The 19,393-nt window shown below is 30.3% G+C and overlaps 1 protein-coding gene across 1 annotated transcript; it reads left to right on the top strand.

Moving 5' to 3' along the window:
* The first annotated feature begins 8,841 nt into the window (after window positions 1-8,841).
* Window positions 8,842-18,841, top strand: LOC105114376 (RNA-binding (RRM/RBD/RNP motifs) family protein). Its single transcript, XM_011010900.1, has 10 exons — window positions 8,842-9,039; window positions 10,557-10,699; window positions 10,857-10,955; window positions 11,045-11,487; window positions 13,118-13,184; window positions 13,284-13,337; window positions 13,817-13,885; window positions 13,974-14,039; window positions 14,124-14,192; window positions 18,483-18,841. Exons 2-10 carry the CDS (start codon window positions 10,589-10,591, stop codon window positions 18,561-18,563), a joined length of 1,059 nt encoding a protein of 352 aa, XP_011009202.1. The 5' UTR covers window positions 8,842-9,039; window positions 10,557-10,588; the 3' UTR covers window positions 18,564-18,841.
* Window positions 18,842-19,393: the final 552 nt, after the last annotated feature.

Genomic DNA, 19,393 nt, shown 5'->3' with positions numbered 1-19,393 from the left:
AGTAATTGGTGCTTTTTATTTATTTCATCCTTTAACATTAAATTGGATATTGGGTCATGCTATTTTTATTTACTTTTTTCTATATAATTTTTCACTTGCGTTATCTTGGTTTTTTTTTTTTTTCATTCTTAGTTGGATTTACTTTGATAAAAATTTTAAATTGATATTTTTTTTTCCAATTTTATCTTTCAATGGTAAATTGATTAAGAATTAATTTTCTTTTTTAATTCCATTATTCAAGGTTAGGGTTTTTGATATTGGATTTCTTGATATTTTTTAGTTTCCTTTCTACTTATTTATTTTGGTCTTATTAATTAGACCATGAGTTTGGTCAGTTAGCCTGGGTTAACTTAAAATTTTTTCTAGGATATTTTTTAATTTAATATTTGTTACATTTTATCCTTTAAAATTGAGTTGTTTTGAATTGAGTTTCGTAATCTTTTCTGGTTTACCTTTTATGAGGTTATCTCATTTTTATTAAATTTGGTTGGCTTACCTAGTTTACTGGATGTTTTTGTTTTTTTATCTTTTTTCTTAAATGAATTTTTTTTTCAATTTCATCCATTTACTTTTGATTTATTTGCAATTGGACATAAGCTTTATATATTATTTGCTTTCTGTTGACTTATCCTGATATCATGATTTGGCTTGTATATATAACATCTTTATTTAAGTTGGCTCAAGTTAGTTTTTTTCTTTTCTTTTTTTTTTCCAATTTCTTTTTCCTTTTTTCTTTATTTGCTTGGCTTGAATCCTAGCTTTGTCACCTTTTATGTTTTGGTTATTGTTAGATTAAGTTTATATGTGTAGTTTCTCCTTGTTCATGAAAGAACAAATAATATGTAAAATATTGATCAAAGAATACATTGATAGATTTGCGAGGTTTTGCTTGCCTCAATTCGAGATTAAGTTTATAAGTGTAGTTTCTCCTTGTTGAAGAAATGAACAAATAATGAAGACATTAGGGTATTAAGGATCAATATTTATACATAATGATTGTGCTTATCCAAAATAATTTAATGATGATAAATTTAATTAAGATTTTAATTTTACCATGTGATCAATATTTAAACATACAAAGTGATTTAACATGAATATTCTCAAACATATACATGACTAAAAGCATCCATTAATCCTCAATGTTTTTCATTTTCATTTATATAAAGATATGATAATGGAGACATTAAGACATAATGGTACAAAGAAGATCTTGCAACCAAAACCCCTTGATAAATTTTAAAAGATATATGACAATTAAAATGTAAAGTAACAATATAAAAATAATATATAACATCAAGAATAGACCTACTTTTTTAGGTGAAATCCAAACTTAGTGATTAGATTTAATATTGAGTATGCTTTTTTTCTTGAGTAATAAGATATTTTACATTTTAAGTTTTAGTAAGTAGAAAGTGAAAACTTTTTTATAAGTAGCACAATTAAATTTCTAAATATTGGTTTTTATAGTTTTAGTCATTTAATATCATACATCAAGCTTAAAGGAATATTGTTATCAAATAAAGAATATTAGGCATTTGCTAGCAAAAAATTTCAAGTCATATAAATTAGTTATAACTAAATTAAAAAAGAAGAAGATAGTGTTAGTAAATATATCATGTAGCTAATTGGTTGGTTAAATATAACACTTATTCTATTAATGTAAAACATATTATTATTAATAAAGGATTTTTTATTTTTAATATTCATTTTTATTTGATTATTTAATATAATGTTCAATCAATGGATCTAGAGCAAAGATAAAGTCTATGAAATAAAAATAATTTGCCAAAGAAATTATAAGTTGTTATAGTTACAAGATTTCTACTACATCAAAGCATTGTTCATAAATGCTTCTTTTTTAATATTTTATTAAGACTAGAAATTAATTAGAGCTATTGAAACTTATATATATTATGTTTATTCCTTTATAAAAAGAAGTAGTTTGATATAAATAAAGTTAGGTCTGAATTTTTCCTTAAAATGCTTACTAACTAATTTTATGAGATTATATATATCTCTTAAACTATAGATCATATCGAGTTGGAATTTTATAAGGAGATGCTAGAAACAAGAAAATATATTGTGGTAAAATTATATATTAATAAAAGATTGGATAAATATTATTTAAACTAGTCAAAGTTGTTGTTATTGTTTTGCAGATTCATCAACAAAGTGTTTTTTCTTGATTAGTTTTTGTCTAATTAGTCCACACCTATAGTGGGTTAATTTTAAAAAGCAAAGAGAGAATAAATAAGGCTCATTTTGGCTTTAAGCTTGTGCATGAGCTTGACCTACAAGGATTTTTAATGTGGTTTGGATTCATTAAAAAATTAGAGTTCATAATTTGCAAGGATTCCAAATCCCACATAGACTTAATATGGTAGCATCTAAGGGGATTTTTCTCTTGGGTTTTTTTTTATATATTATTTTACATGTATTTATAGCATATTAAAGATACTAAGAAGAGGCCATATAAAGAAGGAAATTATAGCAATCAAAACAAAGTTTCTTAGTTGAGTTCATACACTAAAAGTTTTGGTCGCCACTCAAGAGAGCTTGGAGATTTTAGCTACATGGAAGAATTCTAGCATAAAGATTTTATTTTCATTGTCCTATTTTATTTATTTAATGCTGAACTATTATTTTTAATTTGGGTTTGTTTAAGCCTATTAGATATTGTTTAAGAGTTTATTTAATTATTGGAGTTATTTTTATTGATTTCTAGTTTAGATCCATTGGCTTACAACCCAAAATTGGTATATTAGGTTTATTTAAAAGAAATTATATAATATTTTTAAAGCTGAAAGTTTTAGCAATTTGGTGATAATAAACATAAGTTTCTTTCTTTTCATTGTTTGTGGTAAAATACCATTTCTTCGCAAGGACAAAGATTATACATATGACTTAACGAAGATTAATTATTTTATGGTGTCATTTGTATATTTTTGGTTCTTAGGTACAAAGTTATTTTTTTTGTTTAAGTTTGTTCTAATAACTTTGATTCTTAGATACAAGGTTATCTTCTATCAAACCTGGTTTTTGGATTTTGGGGTTATATTTCAACTTTTTCAAGGGTTGTTTAATCACATGATCAAGAGATTCGCATAAGTGATGATACAAATCAAGTTGGGTCCAAATTTTTTCTTAAAATACTTATTGACTAGTTTTGCAAAATTAGATATATCTCTTAAGTTGTATATCAAATCAAACTAAAATTTTACAGAGAGGTACTAGACATATAAAGCTATATTATAGTCAAAGTTGTAACTATTTTGATAGATTTATTGACAAAGTGTTCTTTTTTGACTATTTTCAGCCTAATTAGTCTAAACTTATAATGGGTTAATTTTGGATAGCATAAGGAGATTAAATTAGGCTTATTTAATCCCTAAACTTGTGCATGAACTTGGGCTACAAGAGTTTCTAATGCAGCTTTCCAGGTTGTATTTCAACTTTGTTGGGGGTTCTTTAATCTTGTGATCAAAAGGTTTGTATTAGTTGATATTAGAGCTAGACTTTAAAATTAAGTTATATTCGTTTAGTTTCTTTATATTTTTTTTTGTTTTGGTTCTTTCTAGAATTTGAATCTTTGTTTTTGGTGTTCATTTTCTTTATGTTTAGCATTATGGTTTGCATTAATTAGGTTTTTTGATTAAACAACTTACTGTTCAGAAAAGTTTTGTTATTGCATCAGGATTAAAAACATATTTACATAAGTTTGGTTTAAAAATGGTTCAATCAGTTTGGTTCAAATAAATTTTTGGTAATTTCAGGTTTTCCTAGTAGTTTCTAGTTTCGGTCAGATAATTTCTATAGTTTAGAGATAATTTTTCTTTGTTAATTTTAGTATCCAATATACTTAATTAATTATATTGTGTTTTCATCTTATTGTAAAGTATATTACAAATGGCTATGGATCCTTGAGTGAAACAAGAGCGGAGTGTAAACACATGAGAGAATGAACGAGAAATATATATTTCTTATTAACTGACCAACTTTTCAAATTTAAAGATGTTTGAGTCAAGCAATAACATATTCCATAAAAAAGAAAAATAAAATTGTAACTTAATTGTGAATTATAAATCAGAGGATAGATCAGATGACCAATAAATTTTGTGATATGTTGAAGTGGTAACATTCTAATGATCATGGTGCGATTGGTATAAGTAAAGAGAATTTAATGTTAAGAGGGCTGTTAAGCGAGTTAACACCAATATTGATGAGTTTGTGGTTGATAATACGAACATAAATGATGTTGATTTTGATAATGTGTCCATGAGCCATCATGAAAGGTTTGGATAATAGCTGAATGGTTAGTAAGAAGGGGATCAATATGATGATAATTTCGACCATAGAGGTAATTACAAGTACCATGATCATAATAACTTGAAAATACTAGCTTTACAAGGGAAGAATGACCTGAAAGTTTATTTAGAGTGGGAGAAGAAGGTGAAGTGTATTTTTTAGTGTTATAATTATCTAAAGCTCAAGAAAGTAAAGCATGTTATGATTGCTTTTACTGATTATACCATTATGTGGTAGGATCAGTTAGTGACAAACCTCAAGAGGAATAATGAAAGACAAGTTAATACCTGGGATGAGATGAAATCCATTATGAGGATGATATTTATGCCCAGACACTATTATAAAGAGTTGTATCAAAGGTTTTAGAGTTTTTGCCAAAGTGTAAAAAGTGTTTGTGAGTACTTCAGTAAGATGGAACTTATTATGATTCAGAATAATGTTGAGGAGGATAAAGAGGTTACTATAACTAGATTCATAAAGGACCTTCATCGTGATATAACTCATATTATGGAGTTGAATCATTATGTGGAGTTAGATGAGATGGTGCATTTAGTTATGAAGGTAGGGAGACAACTAAAATGGAGGGGTACCATTTGATAAAGCCAACCATCATGCCCTTTAACACTTTAGAAACCTAGTTGGAAGGATAATACTAGGGTTGGTCCATTATAACTAAATGAAAAGGGTAAGGACAAATACTTAGAGAGAAGACAAACATCTTGACGTTGGTAAAAGTAACAATGATACTCCTACCTCTCGTAATCGTGACATTAAATGCTTTTATTGTATGAGTTTTGGTTATATTGTTTCATAGTATCCAAACAAAAAAGTTTTGGTTATAAAAACCAATAATGAGGTTGACACTAATGGGAAGGATGAAGACAGAAAGATACCGCCATTGAAGAATATTGATGATGTTTATATTGAGTATCTAGTTGAGGAAGAGATACTTGTGATGAGAGTTTGACACTAATGGGAAGGATGAAGACATAAAGATACCGCCATTGGAGAATATTGATGATGTTTATATTGAGTATTTAGTTGAGGAAGAGATACTTGTGATGAGAATATCACTGAATATACATGTCATTGTGGATAGTTCGGAAGATCAAAGAGAGAATATATTCCACATAAGATGTCATGTCCAGAATAAGATATGTAACTTAATTATAAATAATGGTAGTTACATTAATATAGATAATACCAAATTGGTGGAAAAGTTGAACTTGCACACTACCAAATATTCTATACCTTATAAATTACAGTGGTTGAATGATAGCGGTGAGGTGAAAGTGAATAAGCAGGTTTTAGTTATTTTTTCTATTGGTAAATATTGTGATGAGGTGTCATATGACATTGTGCCAATGCAAGTTATTCATTTGTTTCTTGATATGGCGGTATGATAAAATAGTCATACATGATGGGTTGACAAATATATATTCCTTTGAGGTGGATAGAAGGCTTATAATTCTTGTACCTTTATCATTTATACAAATATATGATAAACAACTAACGTTAAAGACAGGAACAATTGCTAAAAAAGAGAACTTATATATCAAGAAAACTTTCTTTGTTAACAAAGTTCTTTTAGGCTTCGATGATGATGCTATTTTCAGCTTGGTACTAATTTTTCTTCTCTGAGGGATGATCTTCATGTTATAGATTTGAGAATGAATCCTTTCAAAGAGAGAAAATAATACGAATCAAGTTTGGTCCAACTTTTGTCTTGAAATACCTACTGATCATTTTTGCAAAATTAAGTTTATCTCTTAAACCATATATTATATCAAACTATAATGTTATCGGGAAACACTAGATACATGCAACTATATGTTAGTAAAATTTTAGGTCAATCAGAGTTTGTGAACATAATAACTAAATTGGTTGAAGTTGCTCGTATTGTTTTTGTAGATTCATCGATAAAGTATTCTTTCTTGGTTATTTTTAGCCCAATTAGTCCAAACTTGTAATGAGTTAATTTTGGATAAAAAATAAAGATTAAATGAGACTTATAATTTTGGATAGAAAATGAAGATTAAATGAGACTTATTTAGACCTTAAACTTTTTCATAGTTTTTGGCTACATAGTTTTCTAACGTGGCTTGGATTTATTAAAGAATTAGAGTCTATACTTAACGAGAATTCTAAGTCCCATATGAACTTCATATGATAACATCTAAGTGAATCTTTCTTGCACTTCATGAAGTTTAGGTTCATTTTGGTTTTGAGTTACTTTTATATTTTTAGTTTACAAACTTTATAATTTTTTATATTTGAGTATATAAACTTTGTATTTTTTTCTATTTAAACATATATTTAGTGTATAAACCTTATAATTCTTTCTATTTAAGTGTACAAATTTTCAAGTTTTTTGTAATCAATTTTTTTTATTACATTCTTTTAAATACATGTTGATATGTCAAACCACCTTTGAATGAGCATTCACTTTATTTTCAATAAAATTACTTATAATTAATTTCAAATAAATTGAGAAGTTGATGTGTAGTTGACTCATCATTTTGTTGATATATCAATTTAATGGTCACATCATGATGTATTTAATAAAATCTAATTAAAATAATTATTTAAATTCTTTTGAAAATTCATATACTGAAATAGAAAAAATAAAAATTAATACATTCTATCTAAAATTTTAAAAGTTCACACACAAAAAATATCAAACTCCCCTCAATTTGGATTAACATTTTAGGCTTTTAATTTCTTTGTTATCCATTTTTTTTTATTTTCTCACCTTTAAAATTTTTCATTGAGCTTTTGCCTTTTATTGTTTAAAACATATAATAGATATATAAGATTTTTTTATTCAAAAAGTTCAAATACATTTTCTTATTCAAAAAGTTCAAATTTAAAATTTAGATTTGAAAGTTACAAAACCTTCCTAAGAGTTTGTAAAAACTAGAAAGATTTTAAAAGTTCAAGATTTTCAATCACCCGAAATGTTAAATAAGTACTTGATTTTTTCTACATTAATTATATCTTTTCATTATATTTCAAGTGGTGATCAAAACTCATTTTATTAAAAATTATAATTTTGCCATCAAATTAAAAAAAAAAACCTAGCCACTATCCTCATCTTTCTATCCTCCATTTTATCTGCCCAAAGAATTTATGTGATTTCTCCTCTCAAAATTACTTTTAGATGGTTTAATTATTATAAATAACTATTAAGACCCTGCAACACCTTTTCTCCACTCTATCCAAAACAATACCAAAACCATAATCACCCTTATTGCCCAAAACATCACCACTTCCTCAAATGGGAGCAAACAAAGTTGCAACCTTTTCTTACCATCCCAACCTGAACTATTGCAATAACCACCATATTAGCAGAACCCAATTTGCCCAAACAATGAACATCGACTAAATCCTAAGGCATCACCAGGTTTGTAATGCAAATTAGTAACTTATCATTAATTATAACTCCAACACAATATTTATTTTATATATGGTTAACCCAAGCTGTCATACGAGGCCCTTAAAAGTAAAAGGACTTCAGCCCTAACTAATCCACCATTTCCATGGACATTATCTTATGAACTTCTAGCATTAATAATCATTTTTGCATTGGCCAATTCCAACATAAATTTCAAATACAGCTTTCCATATCCTTCTTGTTTCTGCTGACATTGGATGATTAGCTAGACATTCTTGGTATTTATCGATTTAAAATCAACCTCAATATTTTATATTAAAATTGAAACTAACACAAACTTGGTATTTATCCATTAAAAAATGAAGGAATAATGCAAAAATATAAGCTAAATAAAGTCTTTCACCACTTACAATCAAATCTTCAGATAAAAAAAAAGTATAACAAACCAAATCCAACCGTGGAATTTGGAGAGAGAATGCATTGAATTTTTCACCTAGTTTCTAATTGAAGAGAAAATATATTGAATTTGAAGGAGAAGCTAATGATGGTTGATGTGAAGTCTTTGAAGCTGGAGGGGGAGAAGAACTAGGCTCTGCCATGTCTATGTTGAACTCGAGAGCAAAGCCAATTAATTATTTGATTATGATGCAAATGAGCGACAATCAAGCAAAGCCAATTATCATTTTGCTTTGCTTAAATATTATATATAATAATTATTTAGTTATTTTGTTCAATTTAAAAATTTTAGTTAGCATATGATGATGTAAAGTGTTATTTTTTTTTAAAAAATAGGCATACTATATAAGTTTTTTTTTTTTTTTTTTTTTTTAAAAAATAGGCATACTATATAAGTTTTTATTTTTTTATTTTTTTTTGTAAATGATGTAAGTACCCAAGTAGTACATGATTTTTCAAATAGATGTAATTGTACCCAAGTAGTACATGATTTTTCAAATGGGATCCAAATAATAATAATAAAAATTATTATTTTATAGCAATTTTTTTGTTACAGAAGGTAGTGAGTCAGCTTCATATCACCTTTTTTTTTTTTAGCACATGAGATATTTACCTTCCTTTCATTAAAAAAAAATAAAATGAAACCCGACTTTCCTTGAAAGGGAAAATAGAAAAGAAACAGGAATAAAAAGGGTATACACAAAGAAATAAAAAAGAAATTTGGGAGGAGAGGTGAGAAAGAGAGAGGGCGCAGAGAGTGATAATAAATAGAAGATAGAGAGATAGAGGAAGTGGGTTAAGGTTACTATTTATATTTTTCAGAAGACTTGTTGTTTTTAAGATTTCAGGGGAGGCAACGAACGGCTTCTGTTTCCTGCAGTGAGGTATGATTCCTTTTCTCGTTCATGTTCGTTTTTGCTTTCTTGATGCGCATAGCAGTGTTGTTTCTTCAATGATTTGGAAAATAATCTGTCTCTATTTGCTTCTTCTTCTATTGAGATGTTGGGTTCTTTGATTGCACACCACCATTTGCTTTAAAGGAAGATATATATGTGAGCCAGCCATTAGAACAGGGTTAAGGAATTGTTTCAGCATAAACAATTGTTAGGAAACGGGATTCCTCTTTAAGCTAAACCTGCAATGTGTTAATTCCCACTAATCTCCATATCAAGTAATGCATAAATGGTTTGTTATTAATAATATTGTGCTTCTTAATGATTAAATTATAATACACATCCTGAGGAGTAAATATTCATGGGTTTTTGTTTGTAGTGAATCATGTACGTTGTTTAGTATTCTCTATAATGCATGGTCATTCTTTAAGATCTGATGTTCCATAGTTTGGTTGTCTATACTTGGTTTCCCCCCCCTTTCGATGGTTTTACGGATTTTGTTGTACCTTTTAGTCCAGCAGTCAAAGAAACGGAGTTGTGCTATGTGCTCTTCAGGATTCCCTTCTGCAGGATTCTTGAGTAGATCTTGTCCTTGAACAGATGTAATATTGCATAACTGGACTTTATTTCCTTGTGAAGTAATTCCATATACACAGTGTATTAAGACATGAGGTCCTGCAGAATTTGATTCCAACAATTTGATGATAGAGATCGACTTAAGAAACGAAACCAAGTAGATGCGATTAGATATCCAATAATCTATCTCGCAGCAGATGTGGCTATCCTATAATTTAAAAGGAGCATGAATGAGATGGTATTGAGACTAGTACTGTTCTGTTTTGGGCCAGCATTTGATAGGGTGAAGGACCATGGGTATAGGCTTTTAGCAACTTGACTTCATGACAATTGAAATGACGAAAGTCAAGAAGGGTTTTTAGATTGTGATTTAGGTTGTAATTACAGGTACAGTATTAATGAATTTGATAGCAGTTGAGTGGTTTGGTAGTTGGGCATGATATTCTCCCATCATGATACAACCACGAGTAGTTTTTGTTTTTGTTCATAAATTAAATTATGTTTGTGATTCATTAGAGGAGAATGAGTTCTATGAAGATACTTGACAAAATATTATAACAATTACCATAATCTATATCAGGTTTAGCGTGTAGTTCTTTGTTATGTTGTTTGATCCTTTATGCCCCTAATCTCATGCCTTCTGTTTTAAAAACAAAGTTGGGTTTAGATAAAAAGATTGGTTTTTGATGTTAGTGTATCATAATATCAAACCAAATTCATTTGCAATACCATGTATGGTGTTGAACCAGTTTGAGGCAAGTCAGGTTTTTTGTTGGAAAAAAAAAAGAAGCTTTGATTGGCTGTTTCTGTTGAGAACTTATTGCAAGCTCTCTATCTTATAAACTTTCTGGGATAAATTCTATAGCATTCTAAAATTTAAACTAGCAAACAAGAGTGGGTTAAAGTAATGGATTGATAGTACATAACTGCAGGTGCAGTTACAGCTACAGGGAGAAGGAAGACAATGACAATAGATGATGATAGGTCAATTTATATAGGAGGACTCCCTTACAATGCCTCTGAGGATACTCTTCGCAGAGTCTTCAATCTCTATGGCTCCATTGTTGCTGTTAAGGTAATTTATTCATCCGTTCTTACTTAAAATTCTACAATAAATAAAGCAAAAAAAAAAAAAAAAGAAGTGAATTTCTCTTTTGCAACAAAAATTACAAGTGAAATAGATGGTTGGTTTAGAACTTTAGAGAGTTGAGTTCGTTGATGATGCTTTCCAGATTATTAATAACCATGGGACAAGTGGAAAATGCTATGGCTTTGTCACTTTCAGAAATCCTAGATCTGTAATTGATGCCATCAATGACATGAATGGCAAGGTAGAATCTCTCTCTCTGCAATTCTTCCTTTTTTTTAATGGATTTTCTTAGATTTTTTTAGCTTATGACACTGTGAGGATTGTTTATAGACTATTGATGGTCGAGTTGTAAGAGTAAATGGAGTAACGAGTAGAAGTGGAAAATCAAATTTCACTAGAGAAGATATCCGATCTCATGCAGAGAGGGGTAGGGAAAGAGGTCGTGAAAGGGACTATGATCATGACAGGCACCAACAATGGCACAATGACAGGTCTAGAGAGCGGGATCGCTCTTGGGGCTATGATGAAGACAGTGAAAGAGGATATGAGCATGCACATCCTCATGATCGAGCAAGGGATGGTTTCTATGGCAGAGATCGTAGCGGAGAGAGAGAATTGGAGAATAATGAGCAAGAAAAAGAAAGGAAGAGTGATAGGAATAAGGAAAGGGGTCATGATCTTGATGGGGATCGAGATTGGGAGATGGGTGGAACCAATGGCAATTCTACAATTGCCGACAAGGCCTCAGATCAGAACTCAAGGAAACTGAATGGGTATATTGTCTTTGTTTATGTTGCCTATCTTTCATGTCATTCATTGGTGTTTTTGGTATCTGAACATATTTCATATGACATACTTATGCAACAATTTGGTTTTGATGCATCTTAACTCTTACATTGGTTTACCTACACTATATCTAGACATGCCACATTCCACCAAAATGAAAAGAAAAACTTTGAAAAGAGACATGGTGTGTATAGTGTGGTTAAAAGCTAGGGTTCTCAAGTCCTAAGGTTACAGACTTAAAATGTAGAGAAATTTAGAAAAAACATTGTTTTCTTGAAAGTCTTAATAATAACCTTCTTCTCAAAATAAACTAAACGTTTCTATTTATATTAGCCTTAATATCTTTTATGAGAAAGGATTTCTAATTAAAAATAAAACTCTTTATAGAAAATGATTCATAACTAAAACTTACGTAATTAATAGAATCCATCTAGCATTAGAATTCCTAAATACTGATTAAAAACAAATGACTAAAATCCAAAATTAACTAGAAAAATAATTAAAATAACAACTTGAAGCTTCATATTAGATGCTTCCAGGTTTTTTCACAGACTTCTATTCATGCTTGGTCTTGTCTATTTGGTTCATAAATATGGTTGTACCATGCTCCACGTCATTAAGTTAGCTCTACATTTGTGCTTTTTTGCATATCCATTCATCTTATAAGGTTCTTGTTGTGTCTGATGTGGTGCTTGTAAAGGGAATAAAAATTGCAGCATGAAGCAAAAGTAAATCTTCAACTAGATCAAGTTTATTGTCTTAATTCAATCCATCTTCCCTCCTGCCACATACACACAAATGAAGGAAAGAGGAAAACTTGCTACACCACACAGATAATCCAGAAGCAGAATTTTAAAAACAAATTTTATGGTTCTGCTTTAGGGATTTTCTCTTGGTCACTGAGTCTGGATATTCTTTTCCTTCAGAGAGTTTAAATGAGGTTGTTGCATGCTAGACCATCACAATACTTAGCAAAGTTTTGTTGGATGGAACATTCACAAAGGAATGGTGCTTTTATGATTTTGTTTTTGATAAAAAGTACTTTGCAAATTTGTAAAACCTTGTCATTGAAGAAGAAATGTGGAAAGTGCAATAATAGTGTGAGTTCTTGTGAGAGTGATACATGTAGGAATGTCAGTCAGCAATGGCAGTTAGTAGAATTTAAGGCAAATATTGAGGCTGTTTCGATGGGGATTTCAATTTGTGCTTCATGTGCCAACTAGGAGTTGTAAAGGTTGGTGTGGTAATGATGTTTCTCATGGACACGGATCCTTGAAATTTGGTTTGTCTATGATCATAATATGCCCATGGTTGGTGAAAGTTCCATCTCATGGTCATGAACAAGTATTACCAGTCCTAAAAATTGTAATTTGTTATCTGTTTTTGGATCGGTGCTTTCTTACAATTAATTTAATTCTAGTTCAAAATCAATAACTGAACCATTTCAAAAGTTCACTTCTGCTGAACATGTATTACATATCAATTGGTTGATAAGGTCTGAATTCTTTTGCCTGTTGGGTACATGATTCTGTAAAGAGAGTGTGCCATATTTATTCCACTGTCACAATGTTAATTGATTAGAATTATCTGAATAAAAATGTCCATTATGTTTTCCAGTTCCATATATAATGACCAGCATAAAAGGGAAATTTCATCATATTCAAGTGATGATTACCATGATGAGGTTAGCCTGGAACAATTTAATTTGTAAAACGAGTTACGCTCTTGTTTAGGGTTGAGTTTTTTGACTTTTCAGTCGTTACTGATTTCGTCTTATTATCAGGTGAAGGAAAAATTTGAGAGATCAACTAAGACGCATGATGAACTTAAAAACAAGGTTTGCTTTCTCCTTTGAATTTTAAATGAGAGACATTTGTGATTTTTTCATTTGATTTTCCTATGTTTGTAAAGGCTTGAGCCACACATCCAATAGCACAGCTGCTTTTAATGGATGGATTTGACGTGATTGATGCTGTTTATTTGGAAATAAATATAAAGCATGAAATTAAAGACAAAATGCTCACATTATCTTCCCGTACTGCATATATCATTCAATGGTATCACCTTGTAAATGGGAGTAAACAAAATTGAGGAAGTTGATTACGTAGCTTCTTATTTTTTATGGCCATCATATCTTATGTAGTACTCAGTGTATTGCTCCGCTCCCTTCCCGATACACATAAAATGGATCCCAAGGGAAATTATCATTGCGGGACCCACTTTTATGTGAGTGAGAAAGCAATATGCCTTGAGTACATAATAATTTCTCTCCCATGCATTAGGTTTTCTTTAAGCAGTTATGTTTTGGCTTATCAGGTTTCTCATATGGAGGAGAGGTTGGAAAATAAACAGCAATTTGTTTCAGATTTACAGAAAAAAGCTCTGGTATTTCTTTAATTTGAAGGCAAGCATTTTTAGCTTAGACAGTGTTCCATTGTCTGCTTTTTTCCCTGACTTTTGATGATCAATGCAGATATTGGAGGGTGCTTTGCTGACCGCAAAGAAGTTCTCCTCACAACGTAGGATGCAGTTGACGAAGGTAATTGCAACATTTACCCTATGGTTGGTTGAGTAGCACTTTTTGGGTCATTTCATTTGTTTTAATGATTGTTTTCTCCTGCAGCTACAAAAATGTTTTCTGCAAGTGAAAGAATACACCAACAGACTTAAAAGTTGTGAACAGGAACTTAAGGTTACTTTCCATTTTCTTATGCATAACTAACCAAGCAATTAGGACTCAGGATTATTCAGATTCTTTTAAGTTGGGTACCAAACATGGTATTAAACGTAATGTGTGTGCTTTTTGATTGACATGGGAAATTCTTGCAAATTGTTGTGCACCAGTTCCACAGTAATCTTATTGTATGTCTTTGTAATTTTTAGGTTCTCTCATTTTATTAGCTTATCTATTCTTGCGACTCTGACATCATATTAATTTATTATGATAGACTCATTTTGATAAATTTTCTGTGCATTAGTAAAGGGCACGTGCGCTGCATCTCTTGAGAAAATTTCATGATATATATATATATATATATATGTATGTATGTATATATTCCTGTACACATTATTTTCTAGCTTTAAGAAGGGGCTTGCATATCATGCGTTGGTGTGTTATAAAAGGTTGATAAGATGCTTTATTCTCATTTTAGTTGTAGCATTTATAGACCAAGCAATATATTCCTGCCAATCCAAATGCCTTTTTGACTACTTTTACAAGCATTGAGAGGTGTAGTTTGATACACCATCCTCAATATCCTTTAGTCTGATATAGGCTTTTTAGGTCTGCTAACAATCAGTAAATTTAAGTGATCTAGTTTTCACATTCAAAATTATTAATGCAGTAAAATATCTATATGTTTTTGCTTATTTTTGTCTTAGCTATTGCATGTTTATTACAAAAAATGCTAAAAGAGCTCAGTTTTTTACTGTGCACACACTCATATTTCGCTGGAGTCGCACAATAAAATTACCATTTTGCCCTTGAAGAACAAGCTTAATTAACTTGGTCTGAGGGATAAGGAAGTTTTTTTTGACTCATTAGTCATTACAAAATTGAACAAGGTTAATCAGTCTTTTTACATTTTTGTTGCATAATGTAATTACTAAATGACACTTAAAGACAAAAACATCTAACATAGTTTAAGGGGCATTTTGGACTTTTTGTTTTTTTGCACAGTGCAATGACTTAAATGCCCCTTAAAATTAAACTCTTGGTTTTGGATGCAGGGGTACTTTTGTCATTTCATTTTACTGTTTTCATAATTCTCATGTAGGGTTAAGGGTGATTGGGTCTTTTGATATATATATACAATGTAATTAAAATAAAAAATCAGCTAGCGCGTGTTGGGCACATGCTATTAAGTGGGTGCTGCTATTGCCTCTCAAGTGGTGCGTGTAGTATTATAAAAATTTCCAACGTAGCTTTTTGAGGCGGCGTTCTATGCATCTTGACACCCTTGTCACTGTGGTTGGGTGAGTTCCATTAGATGAGCGACGGTTGAGTGCTAAAGGCATTTTTTTCTTCCTTCCCTCTCTTCTTTTCCTCCTCAAAAAACATGTCGGACATTGCAAAATACATAGAAGTCTATTTGTTTATTGAATCAAATTGGGTCCTCATTTTTTTTATTGCAATGCATTTAGTCTTGAATCTTTTGTTGAATTAATTTTTTTTTCAATTTTATCATTGACTTTTTATTTTATATCAAGTTTGATCTTCATTGTTTGGATTGTTATTTATATTTTTCCTTAACATTTTCTTGATTGGAATTGTTTTTTAATTTCATCTTTCATGATTTGATTTGATTTTATTTGTGTTAAATTTGGTTAAAGTAAACTTTCAAATGCTGTCTATTTATCTTGAAAATATTGTCATTTTTTGGCTTCTCGATATCACAGGCCCCATATGAATATACATGTTTCACAATAAAAGGACCATTCCATCTTGATTTTAGTTTTTCAGGAAATAAATGGAGTTAAGGATTATAAAACAAAACTTTTTGACCAACATTCAATGTTTTTCTCAATATTTTCTTATCATGAAACTCTTTGATTCTTGCTTTATAAATTCTTGAATTTTCATATGCATCATTTCTTATTTTCTCAAGCTTATTTATTTGTAATTTTCATAGTTGACTAATGTCATCATTGTTTGAATTGAAAGCTTTAATAGTCTAATAAGCTTTATGTTCAAGTTCCACCAGCAAGTGACAAGGTTTTTCATATACCAGTCTATAAGGTGACATACCTAATGATGTTTTATAAGCAGTTCGATAAGCCCAAAGTGCATCATTAAGTCTTAAAGATCAGTATTTTTTATTAGGGTTCACTATTTTCTCCAAGATCTGTTTGATCTCCCTATTAGCAAGCTCTACTTGTCCACTTGTCTTAGGATGATAAAGGGTGACAACTTTCTTGGTAATTTTATATTTCTTCATTAAAGACTTAAATGAATTGTTGTAGAAATGTGTTCCACCATCACTTATCATGGCTCGAGGGATTCCAAATTGACTCAAGATATTTTCTTTAAAATTTTTTTATCACTGTTTTGTGATCATTGTTTCGACTTGGAATTGCCTCTATCTATTTTGAAACATAATCTACTGCAACTAATATGTATAAGAAATCAAATGATGGATGAAATTAACCTATGAAATCTATACCTCAACAGTGAAATATCTCAATGACAAGAATAGGATTTAAAGGCATCATATGACGTTCTGAAATAGATTTTAACTTGTGATAATTTTTACAAGTCTTGCAGAATGCATGTAAGTCCTTAAACATGGTGGGCTAGTAAAATTTATTTTGTAAGATTTTTGTAGTTGTCTTTCTTGATGAGAATTAACCTCCACATGCCTCAAAATGATAAAATTTAATGACAATATATATTTTGATATCAAATTTGATTTGATTTTATTTCTTAATATTTTTTTTTCTTGTTGATCTTTTTTTTGTGTTCAATTCGTTTTTTTCAATTTTATCTCTAATTATTTTAGTTGGTTGATAATTTAATATTTTTTTTGGTTTTGGCCTCATAATTTGTTTCACAAGTTTTTAAGATTAGATCGGGTTGGCTTTATTCTTTTTTAGGTTTTTTAAGTTTTATCCCTCAATATTGAATTTGTTATAAATTAGTATTTTGTTATTTTTTAAACTTTATTTTCTATGGAGTTATCTCAATATCATGTCTTGGGTCATGGATTCAACGGGTTTAATAGAGTTTACTCGAACCTTTTATTTTCGTTGTTTTTTTTTTCAATTTCACTTTTCGATATTATATTGGTTTGAGAATTGAACTTAACAATTTTATTTGTTTTCTATAGCATTATCTTGGTTCCATGATAAAGTTATAGATTTGGTGTGTTGGTTTAGATAGACTTAGGTCAATTTCGTTTTTGTTTTTGTTTTTGTTTTTTTGTTTTCACTTTTTTAAAATTTTTTTCCTTTTGATTTTCTCATTTAACATGATATTTATTGGAACTGAGATTTATATTTTTTTTCCATGTAATTTTCTGATTCTTATTTAATTTACTTTGTTAACAAATAAAATCACTTAGATATTTTAAGAATATTGTAAAATATATTTTCATAATATTAGCAAGCATTAATCTTTTGTTTTGAATTATTGTTGAATTTTTTTTTTCACTTTATTTGATGCTGATATCTTTTTAAATTATATTATTAAATTAGTCATGTTTATTAAATCTATTCGAGTGAATGACCTGAAACCTTTTTCTTTTTCTTTTTCTTTTTAAGAATATGTAGATATCTTTTTTACTTTGAAACAAAAATAGGGTATGTGGATAGTGTGGCCACCTATCTAATTCAAATATGTTGACTGTTTAATGTGGTAACAGACACTCTTTTCATGGGAAATTGTGTATTCATTTAAAGTACAACCATTGTCACTTCGGACAGCATTAGTGAGATGAGGAGCATGAGATAATTTATACTCGCAACTGTTTACTTGCAATGACTCCGTGGAGATTGCTTATAAAATGTACAATGTATCTCCTTCATTATATGAAATCTGTTTTTGCAAAATAGCTGGACGGTTTTCTATACAATTGATTTCATGGTTGGAGTTCATAGATGCATTTGTGGTTGCATTTTGTAAAACTGAATTGCTGCTGTTCTGTCTATGTGAATTGGAAAACTCAAATAATATAACATAACACAGAGGTAGCCACGTAAGAAACTGCAATGTACCCAACATCATATAAGATGATTCTTGCAGTATTTTGCAAAGAATGAAAATAGAAAATGGAAAGCTCTTGGAAATTTTACCTCGTTATCATTACTGTGTACCCTCTCAAGTTTTGGGTTGTACTAAGCTTAGCTCCATGTTCCTTAAGAAGATTGGGTGGGGCAATTTTGTGTGATAATGAAAGAGGAATCACGGTGGTGGTGCAGAAAATATCAAGTAATAAATGTATTTGTTTGTTTACTTCGTTTTTTCACCTTTTTTTTTTGGGTGCAGTCTCTCGTTGACTCAGCAATGATAGAGAGTGAAATGGGCGATGATACTGCCACAAGGGATGGAATCATAACTATTGTATAAGGCATGACCTTACAGAGAAGTGACCAGTCCTATAAACTTCGTGCAGTGGATGGTATTGACACAGCTTCGCCTTATGAGATTAGTTTCCTTGTACCTTTGTGATGATGGCCCTATGCCTTTTGTTATGCTCATGTATATATATGCAGATGCATGTCAAGATTAAGCTGAGATGCACCTTCCATCTAATTTTATGATGCGGACGCTATCAATTTATCATCAAACTTTGTTTTACATCTACAAATCGTCTGAAGTGCAATCTAAAGGTTTATTTCCGTTCCTTGGCTTTCATAGAATTCATTCATTCGCAGTTTTCACCAACATTTGGGTTCATATTCGAAGACATGCTCACTCTACGTGCCTATTGTAGAGAGATCTTGCTTGCTAGGTTCTACAAGATTGATTAAGCAGGGTCTTTTGTGCTCCCATGGAAGGAAAAAGATGTCTTTTTGTTGCCCTTGTCAGGCGTTTGGCAGGGTAGGTTCGTGCTGAAATCTGTGGCATCCTAAATTTTAAGAAATGAAACATGCTTGAAACTCTTTTTAGCCTCTGCTACAAAAAGGAATGAACCCTAAAGCAAGTTCCTTTAGACTAACCATCACATTTTCCAAGACGACACCAAAGTCTAGGAAGGTGAATATCTTGCCCCCAGCATTTTGTTTGCTTTAACAAAAGCCAGAACACATGGTGCGATTTCTAGAGCCTGTCGAAGATCAAGGCTGGAAAGAAACCAGGCAATCACTTTCGGTGACTCTTTCGTCAATCCTTGCTTAATATATATGGCAGCGCCAGCTTGATTGAAGGAGTATGCCGAGTCGGCCACCGGCCCTCCT

This window comes from Populus euphratica, unplaced genomic scaffold, assembly GCF_000495115.2.
Source record: "Populus euphratica unplaced genomic scaffold, PopEup_1.0 scaffold515.1, whole genome shotgun sequence".
NCBI lineage: Eukaryota > Viridiplantae > Streptophyta > Magnoliopsida > Malpighiales > Salicaceae > Populus > Populus euphratica.
The sequence above is the reverse complement of the archived record's forward strand: the minus strand, read 5'-3'. Positions and strand labels throughout refer to the sequence as shown.

What these genes read in the sequence shown, in the direction of transcription:
- LOC105114376 (XM_011010900.1), top strand. Translation starts at nt 10,589, where the DNA reads ATGACAATAGATGATGATAGGTCAATTTATATAGGAGGACTCCCTTAC. An exon ending in GTAGGATGCAGTTGACGAAG is followed by an intron (nt 14,040 to 14,123) that starts GTAATTGCAACA and finishes TTTCTCCTGCAG; the next exon opens with CTACAAAAATGTTTTCTGCA. An exon ending in GTTGTGAACAGGAACTTAAG is followed by an intron (nt 14,193 to 18,482) that starts GTTACTTTCCAT and finishes TTTTGGGTGCAG; the next exon opens with TCTCTCGTTGACTCAGCAAT.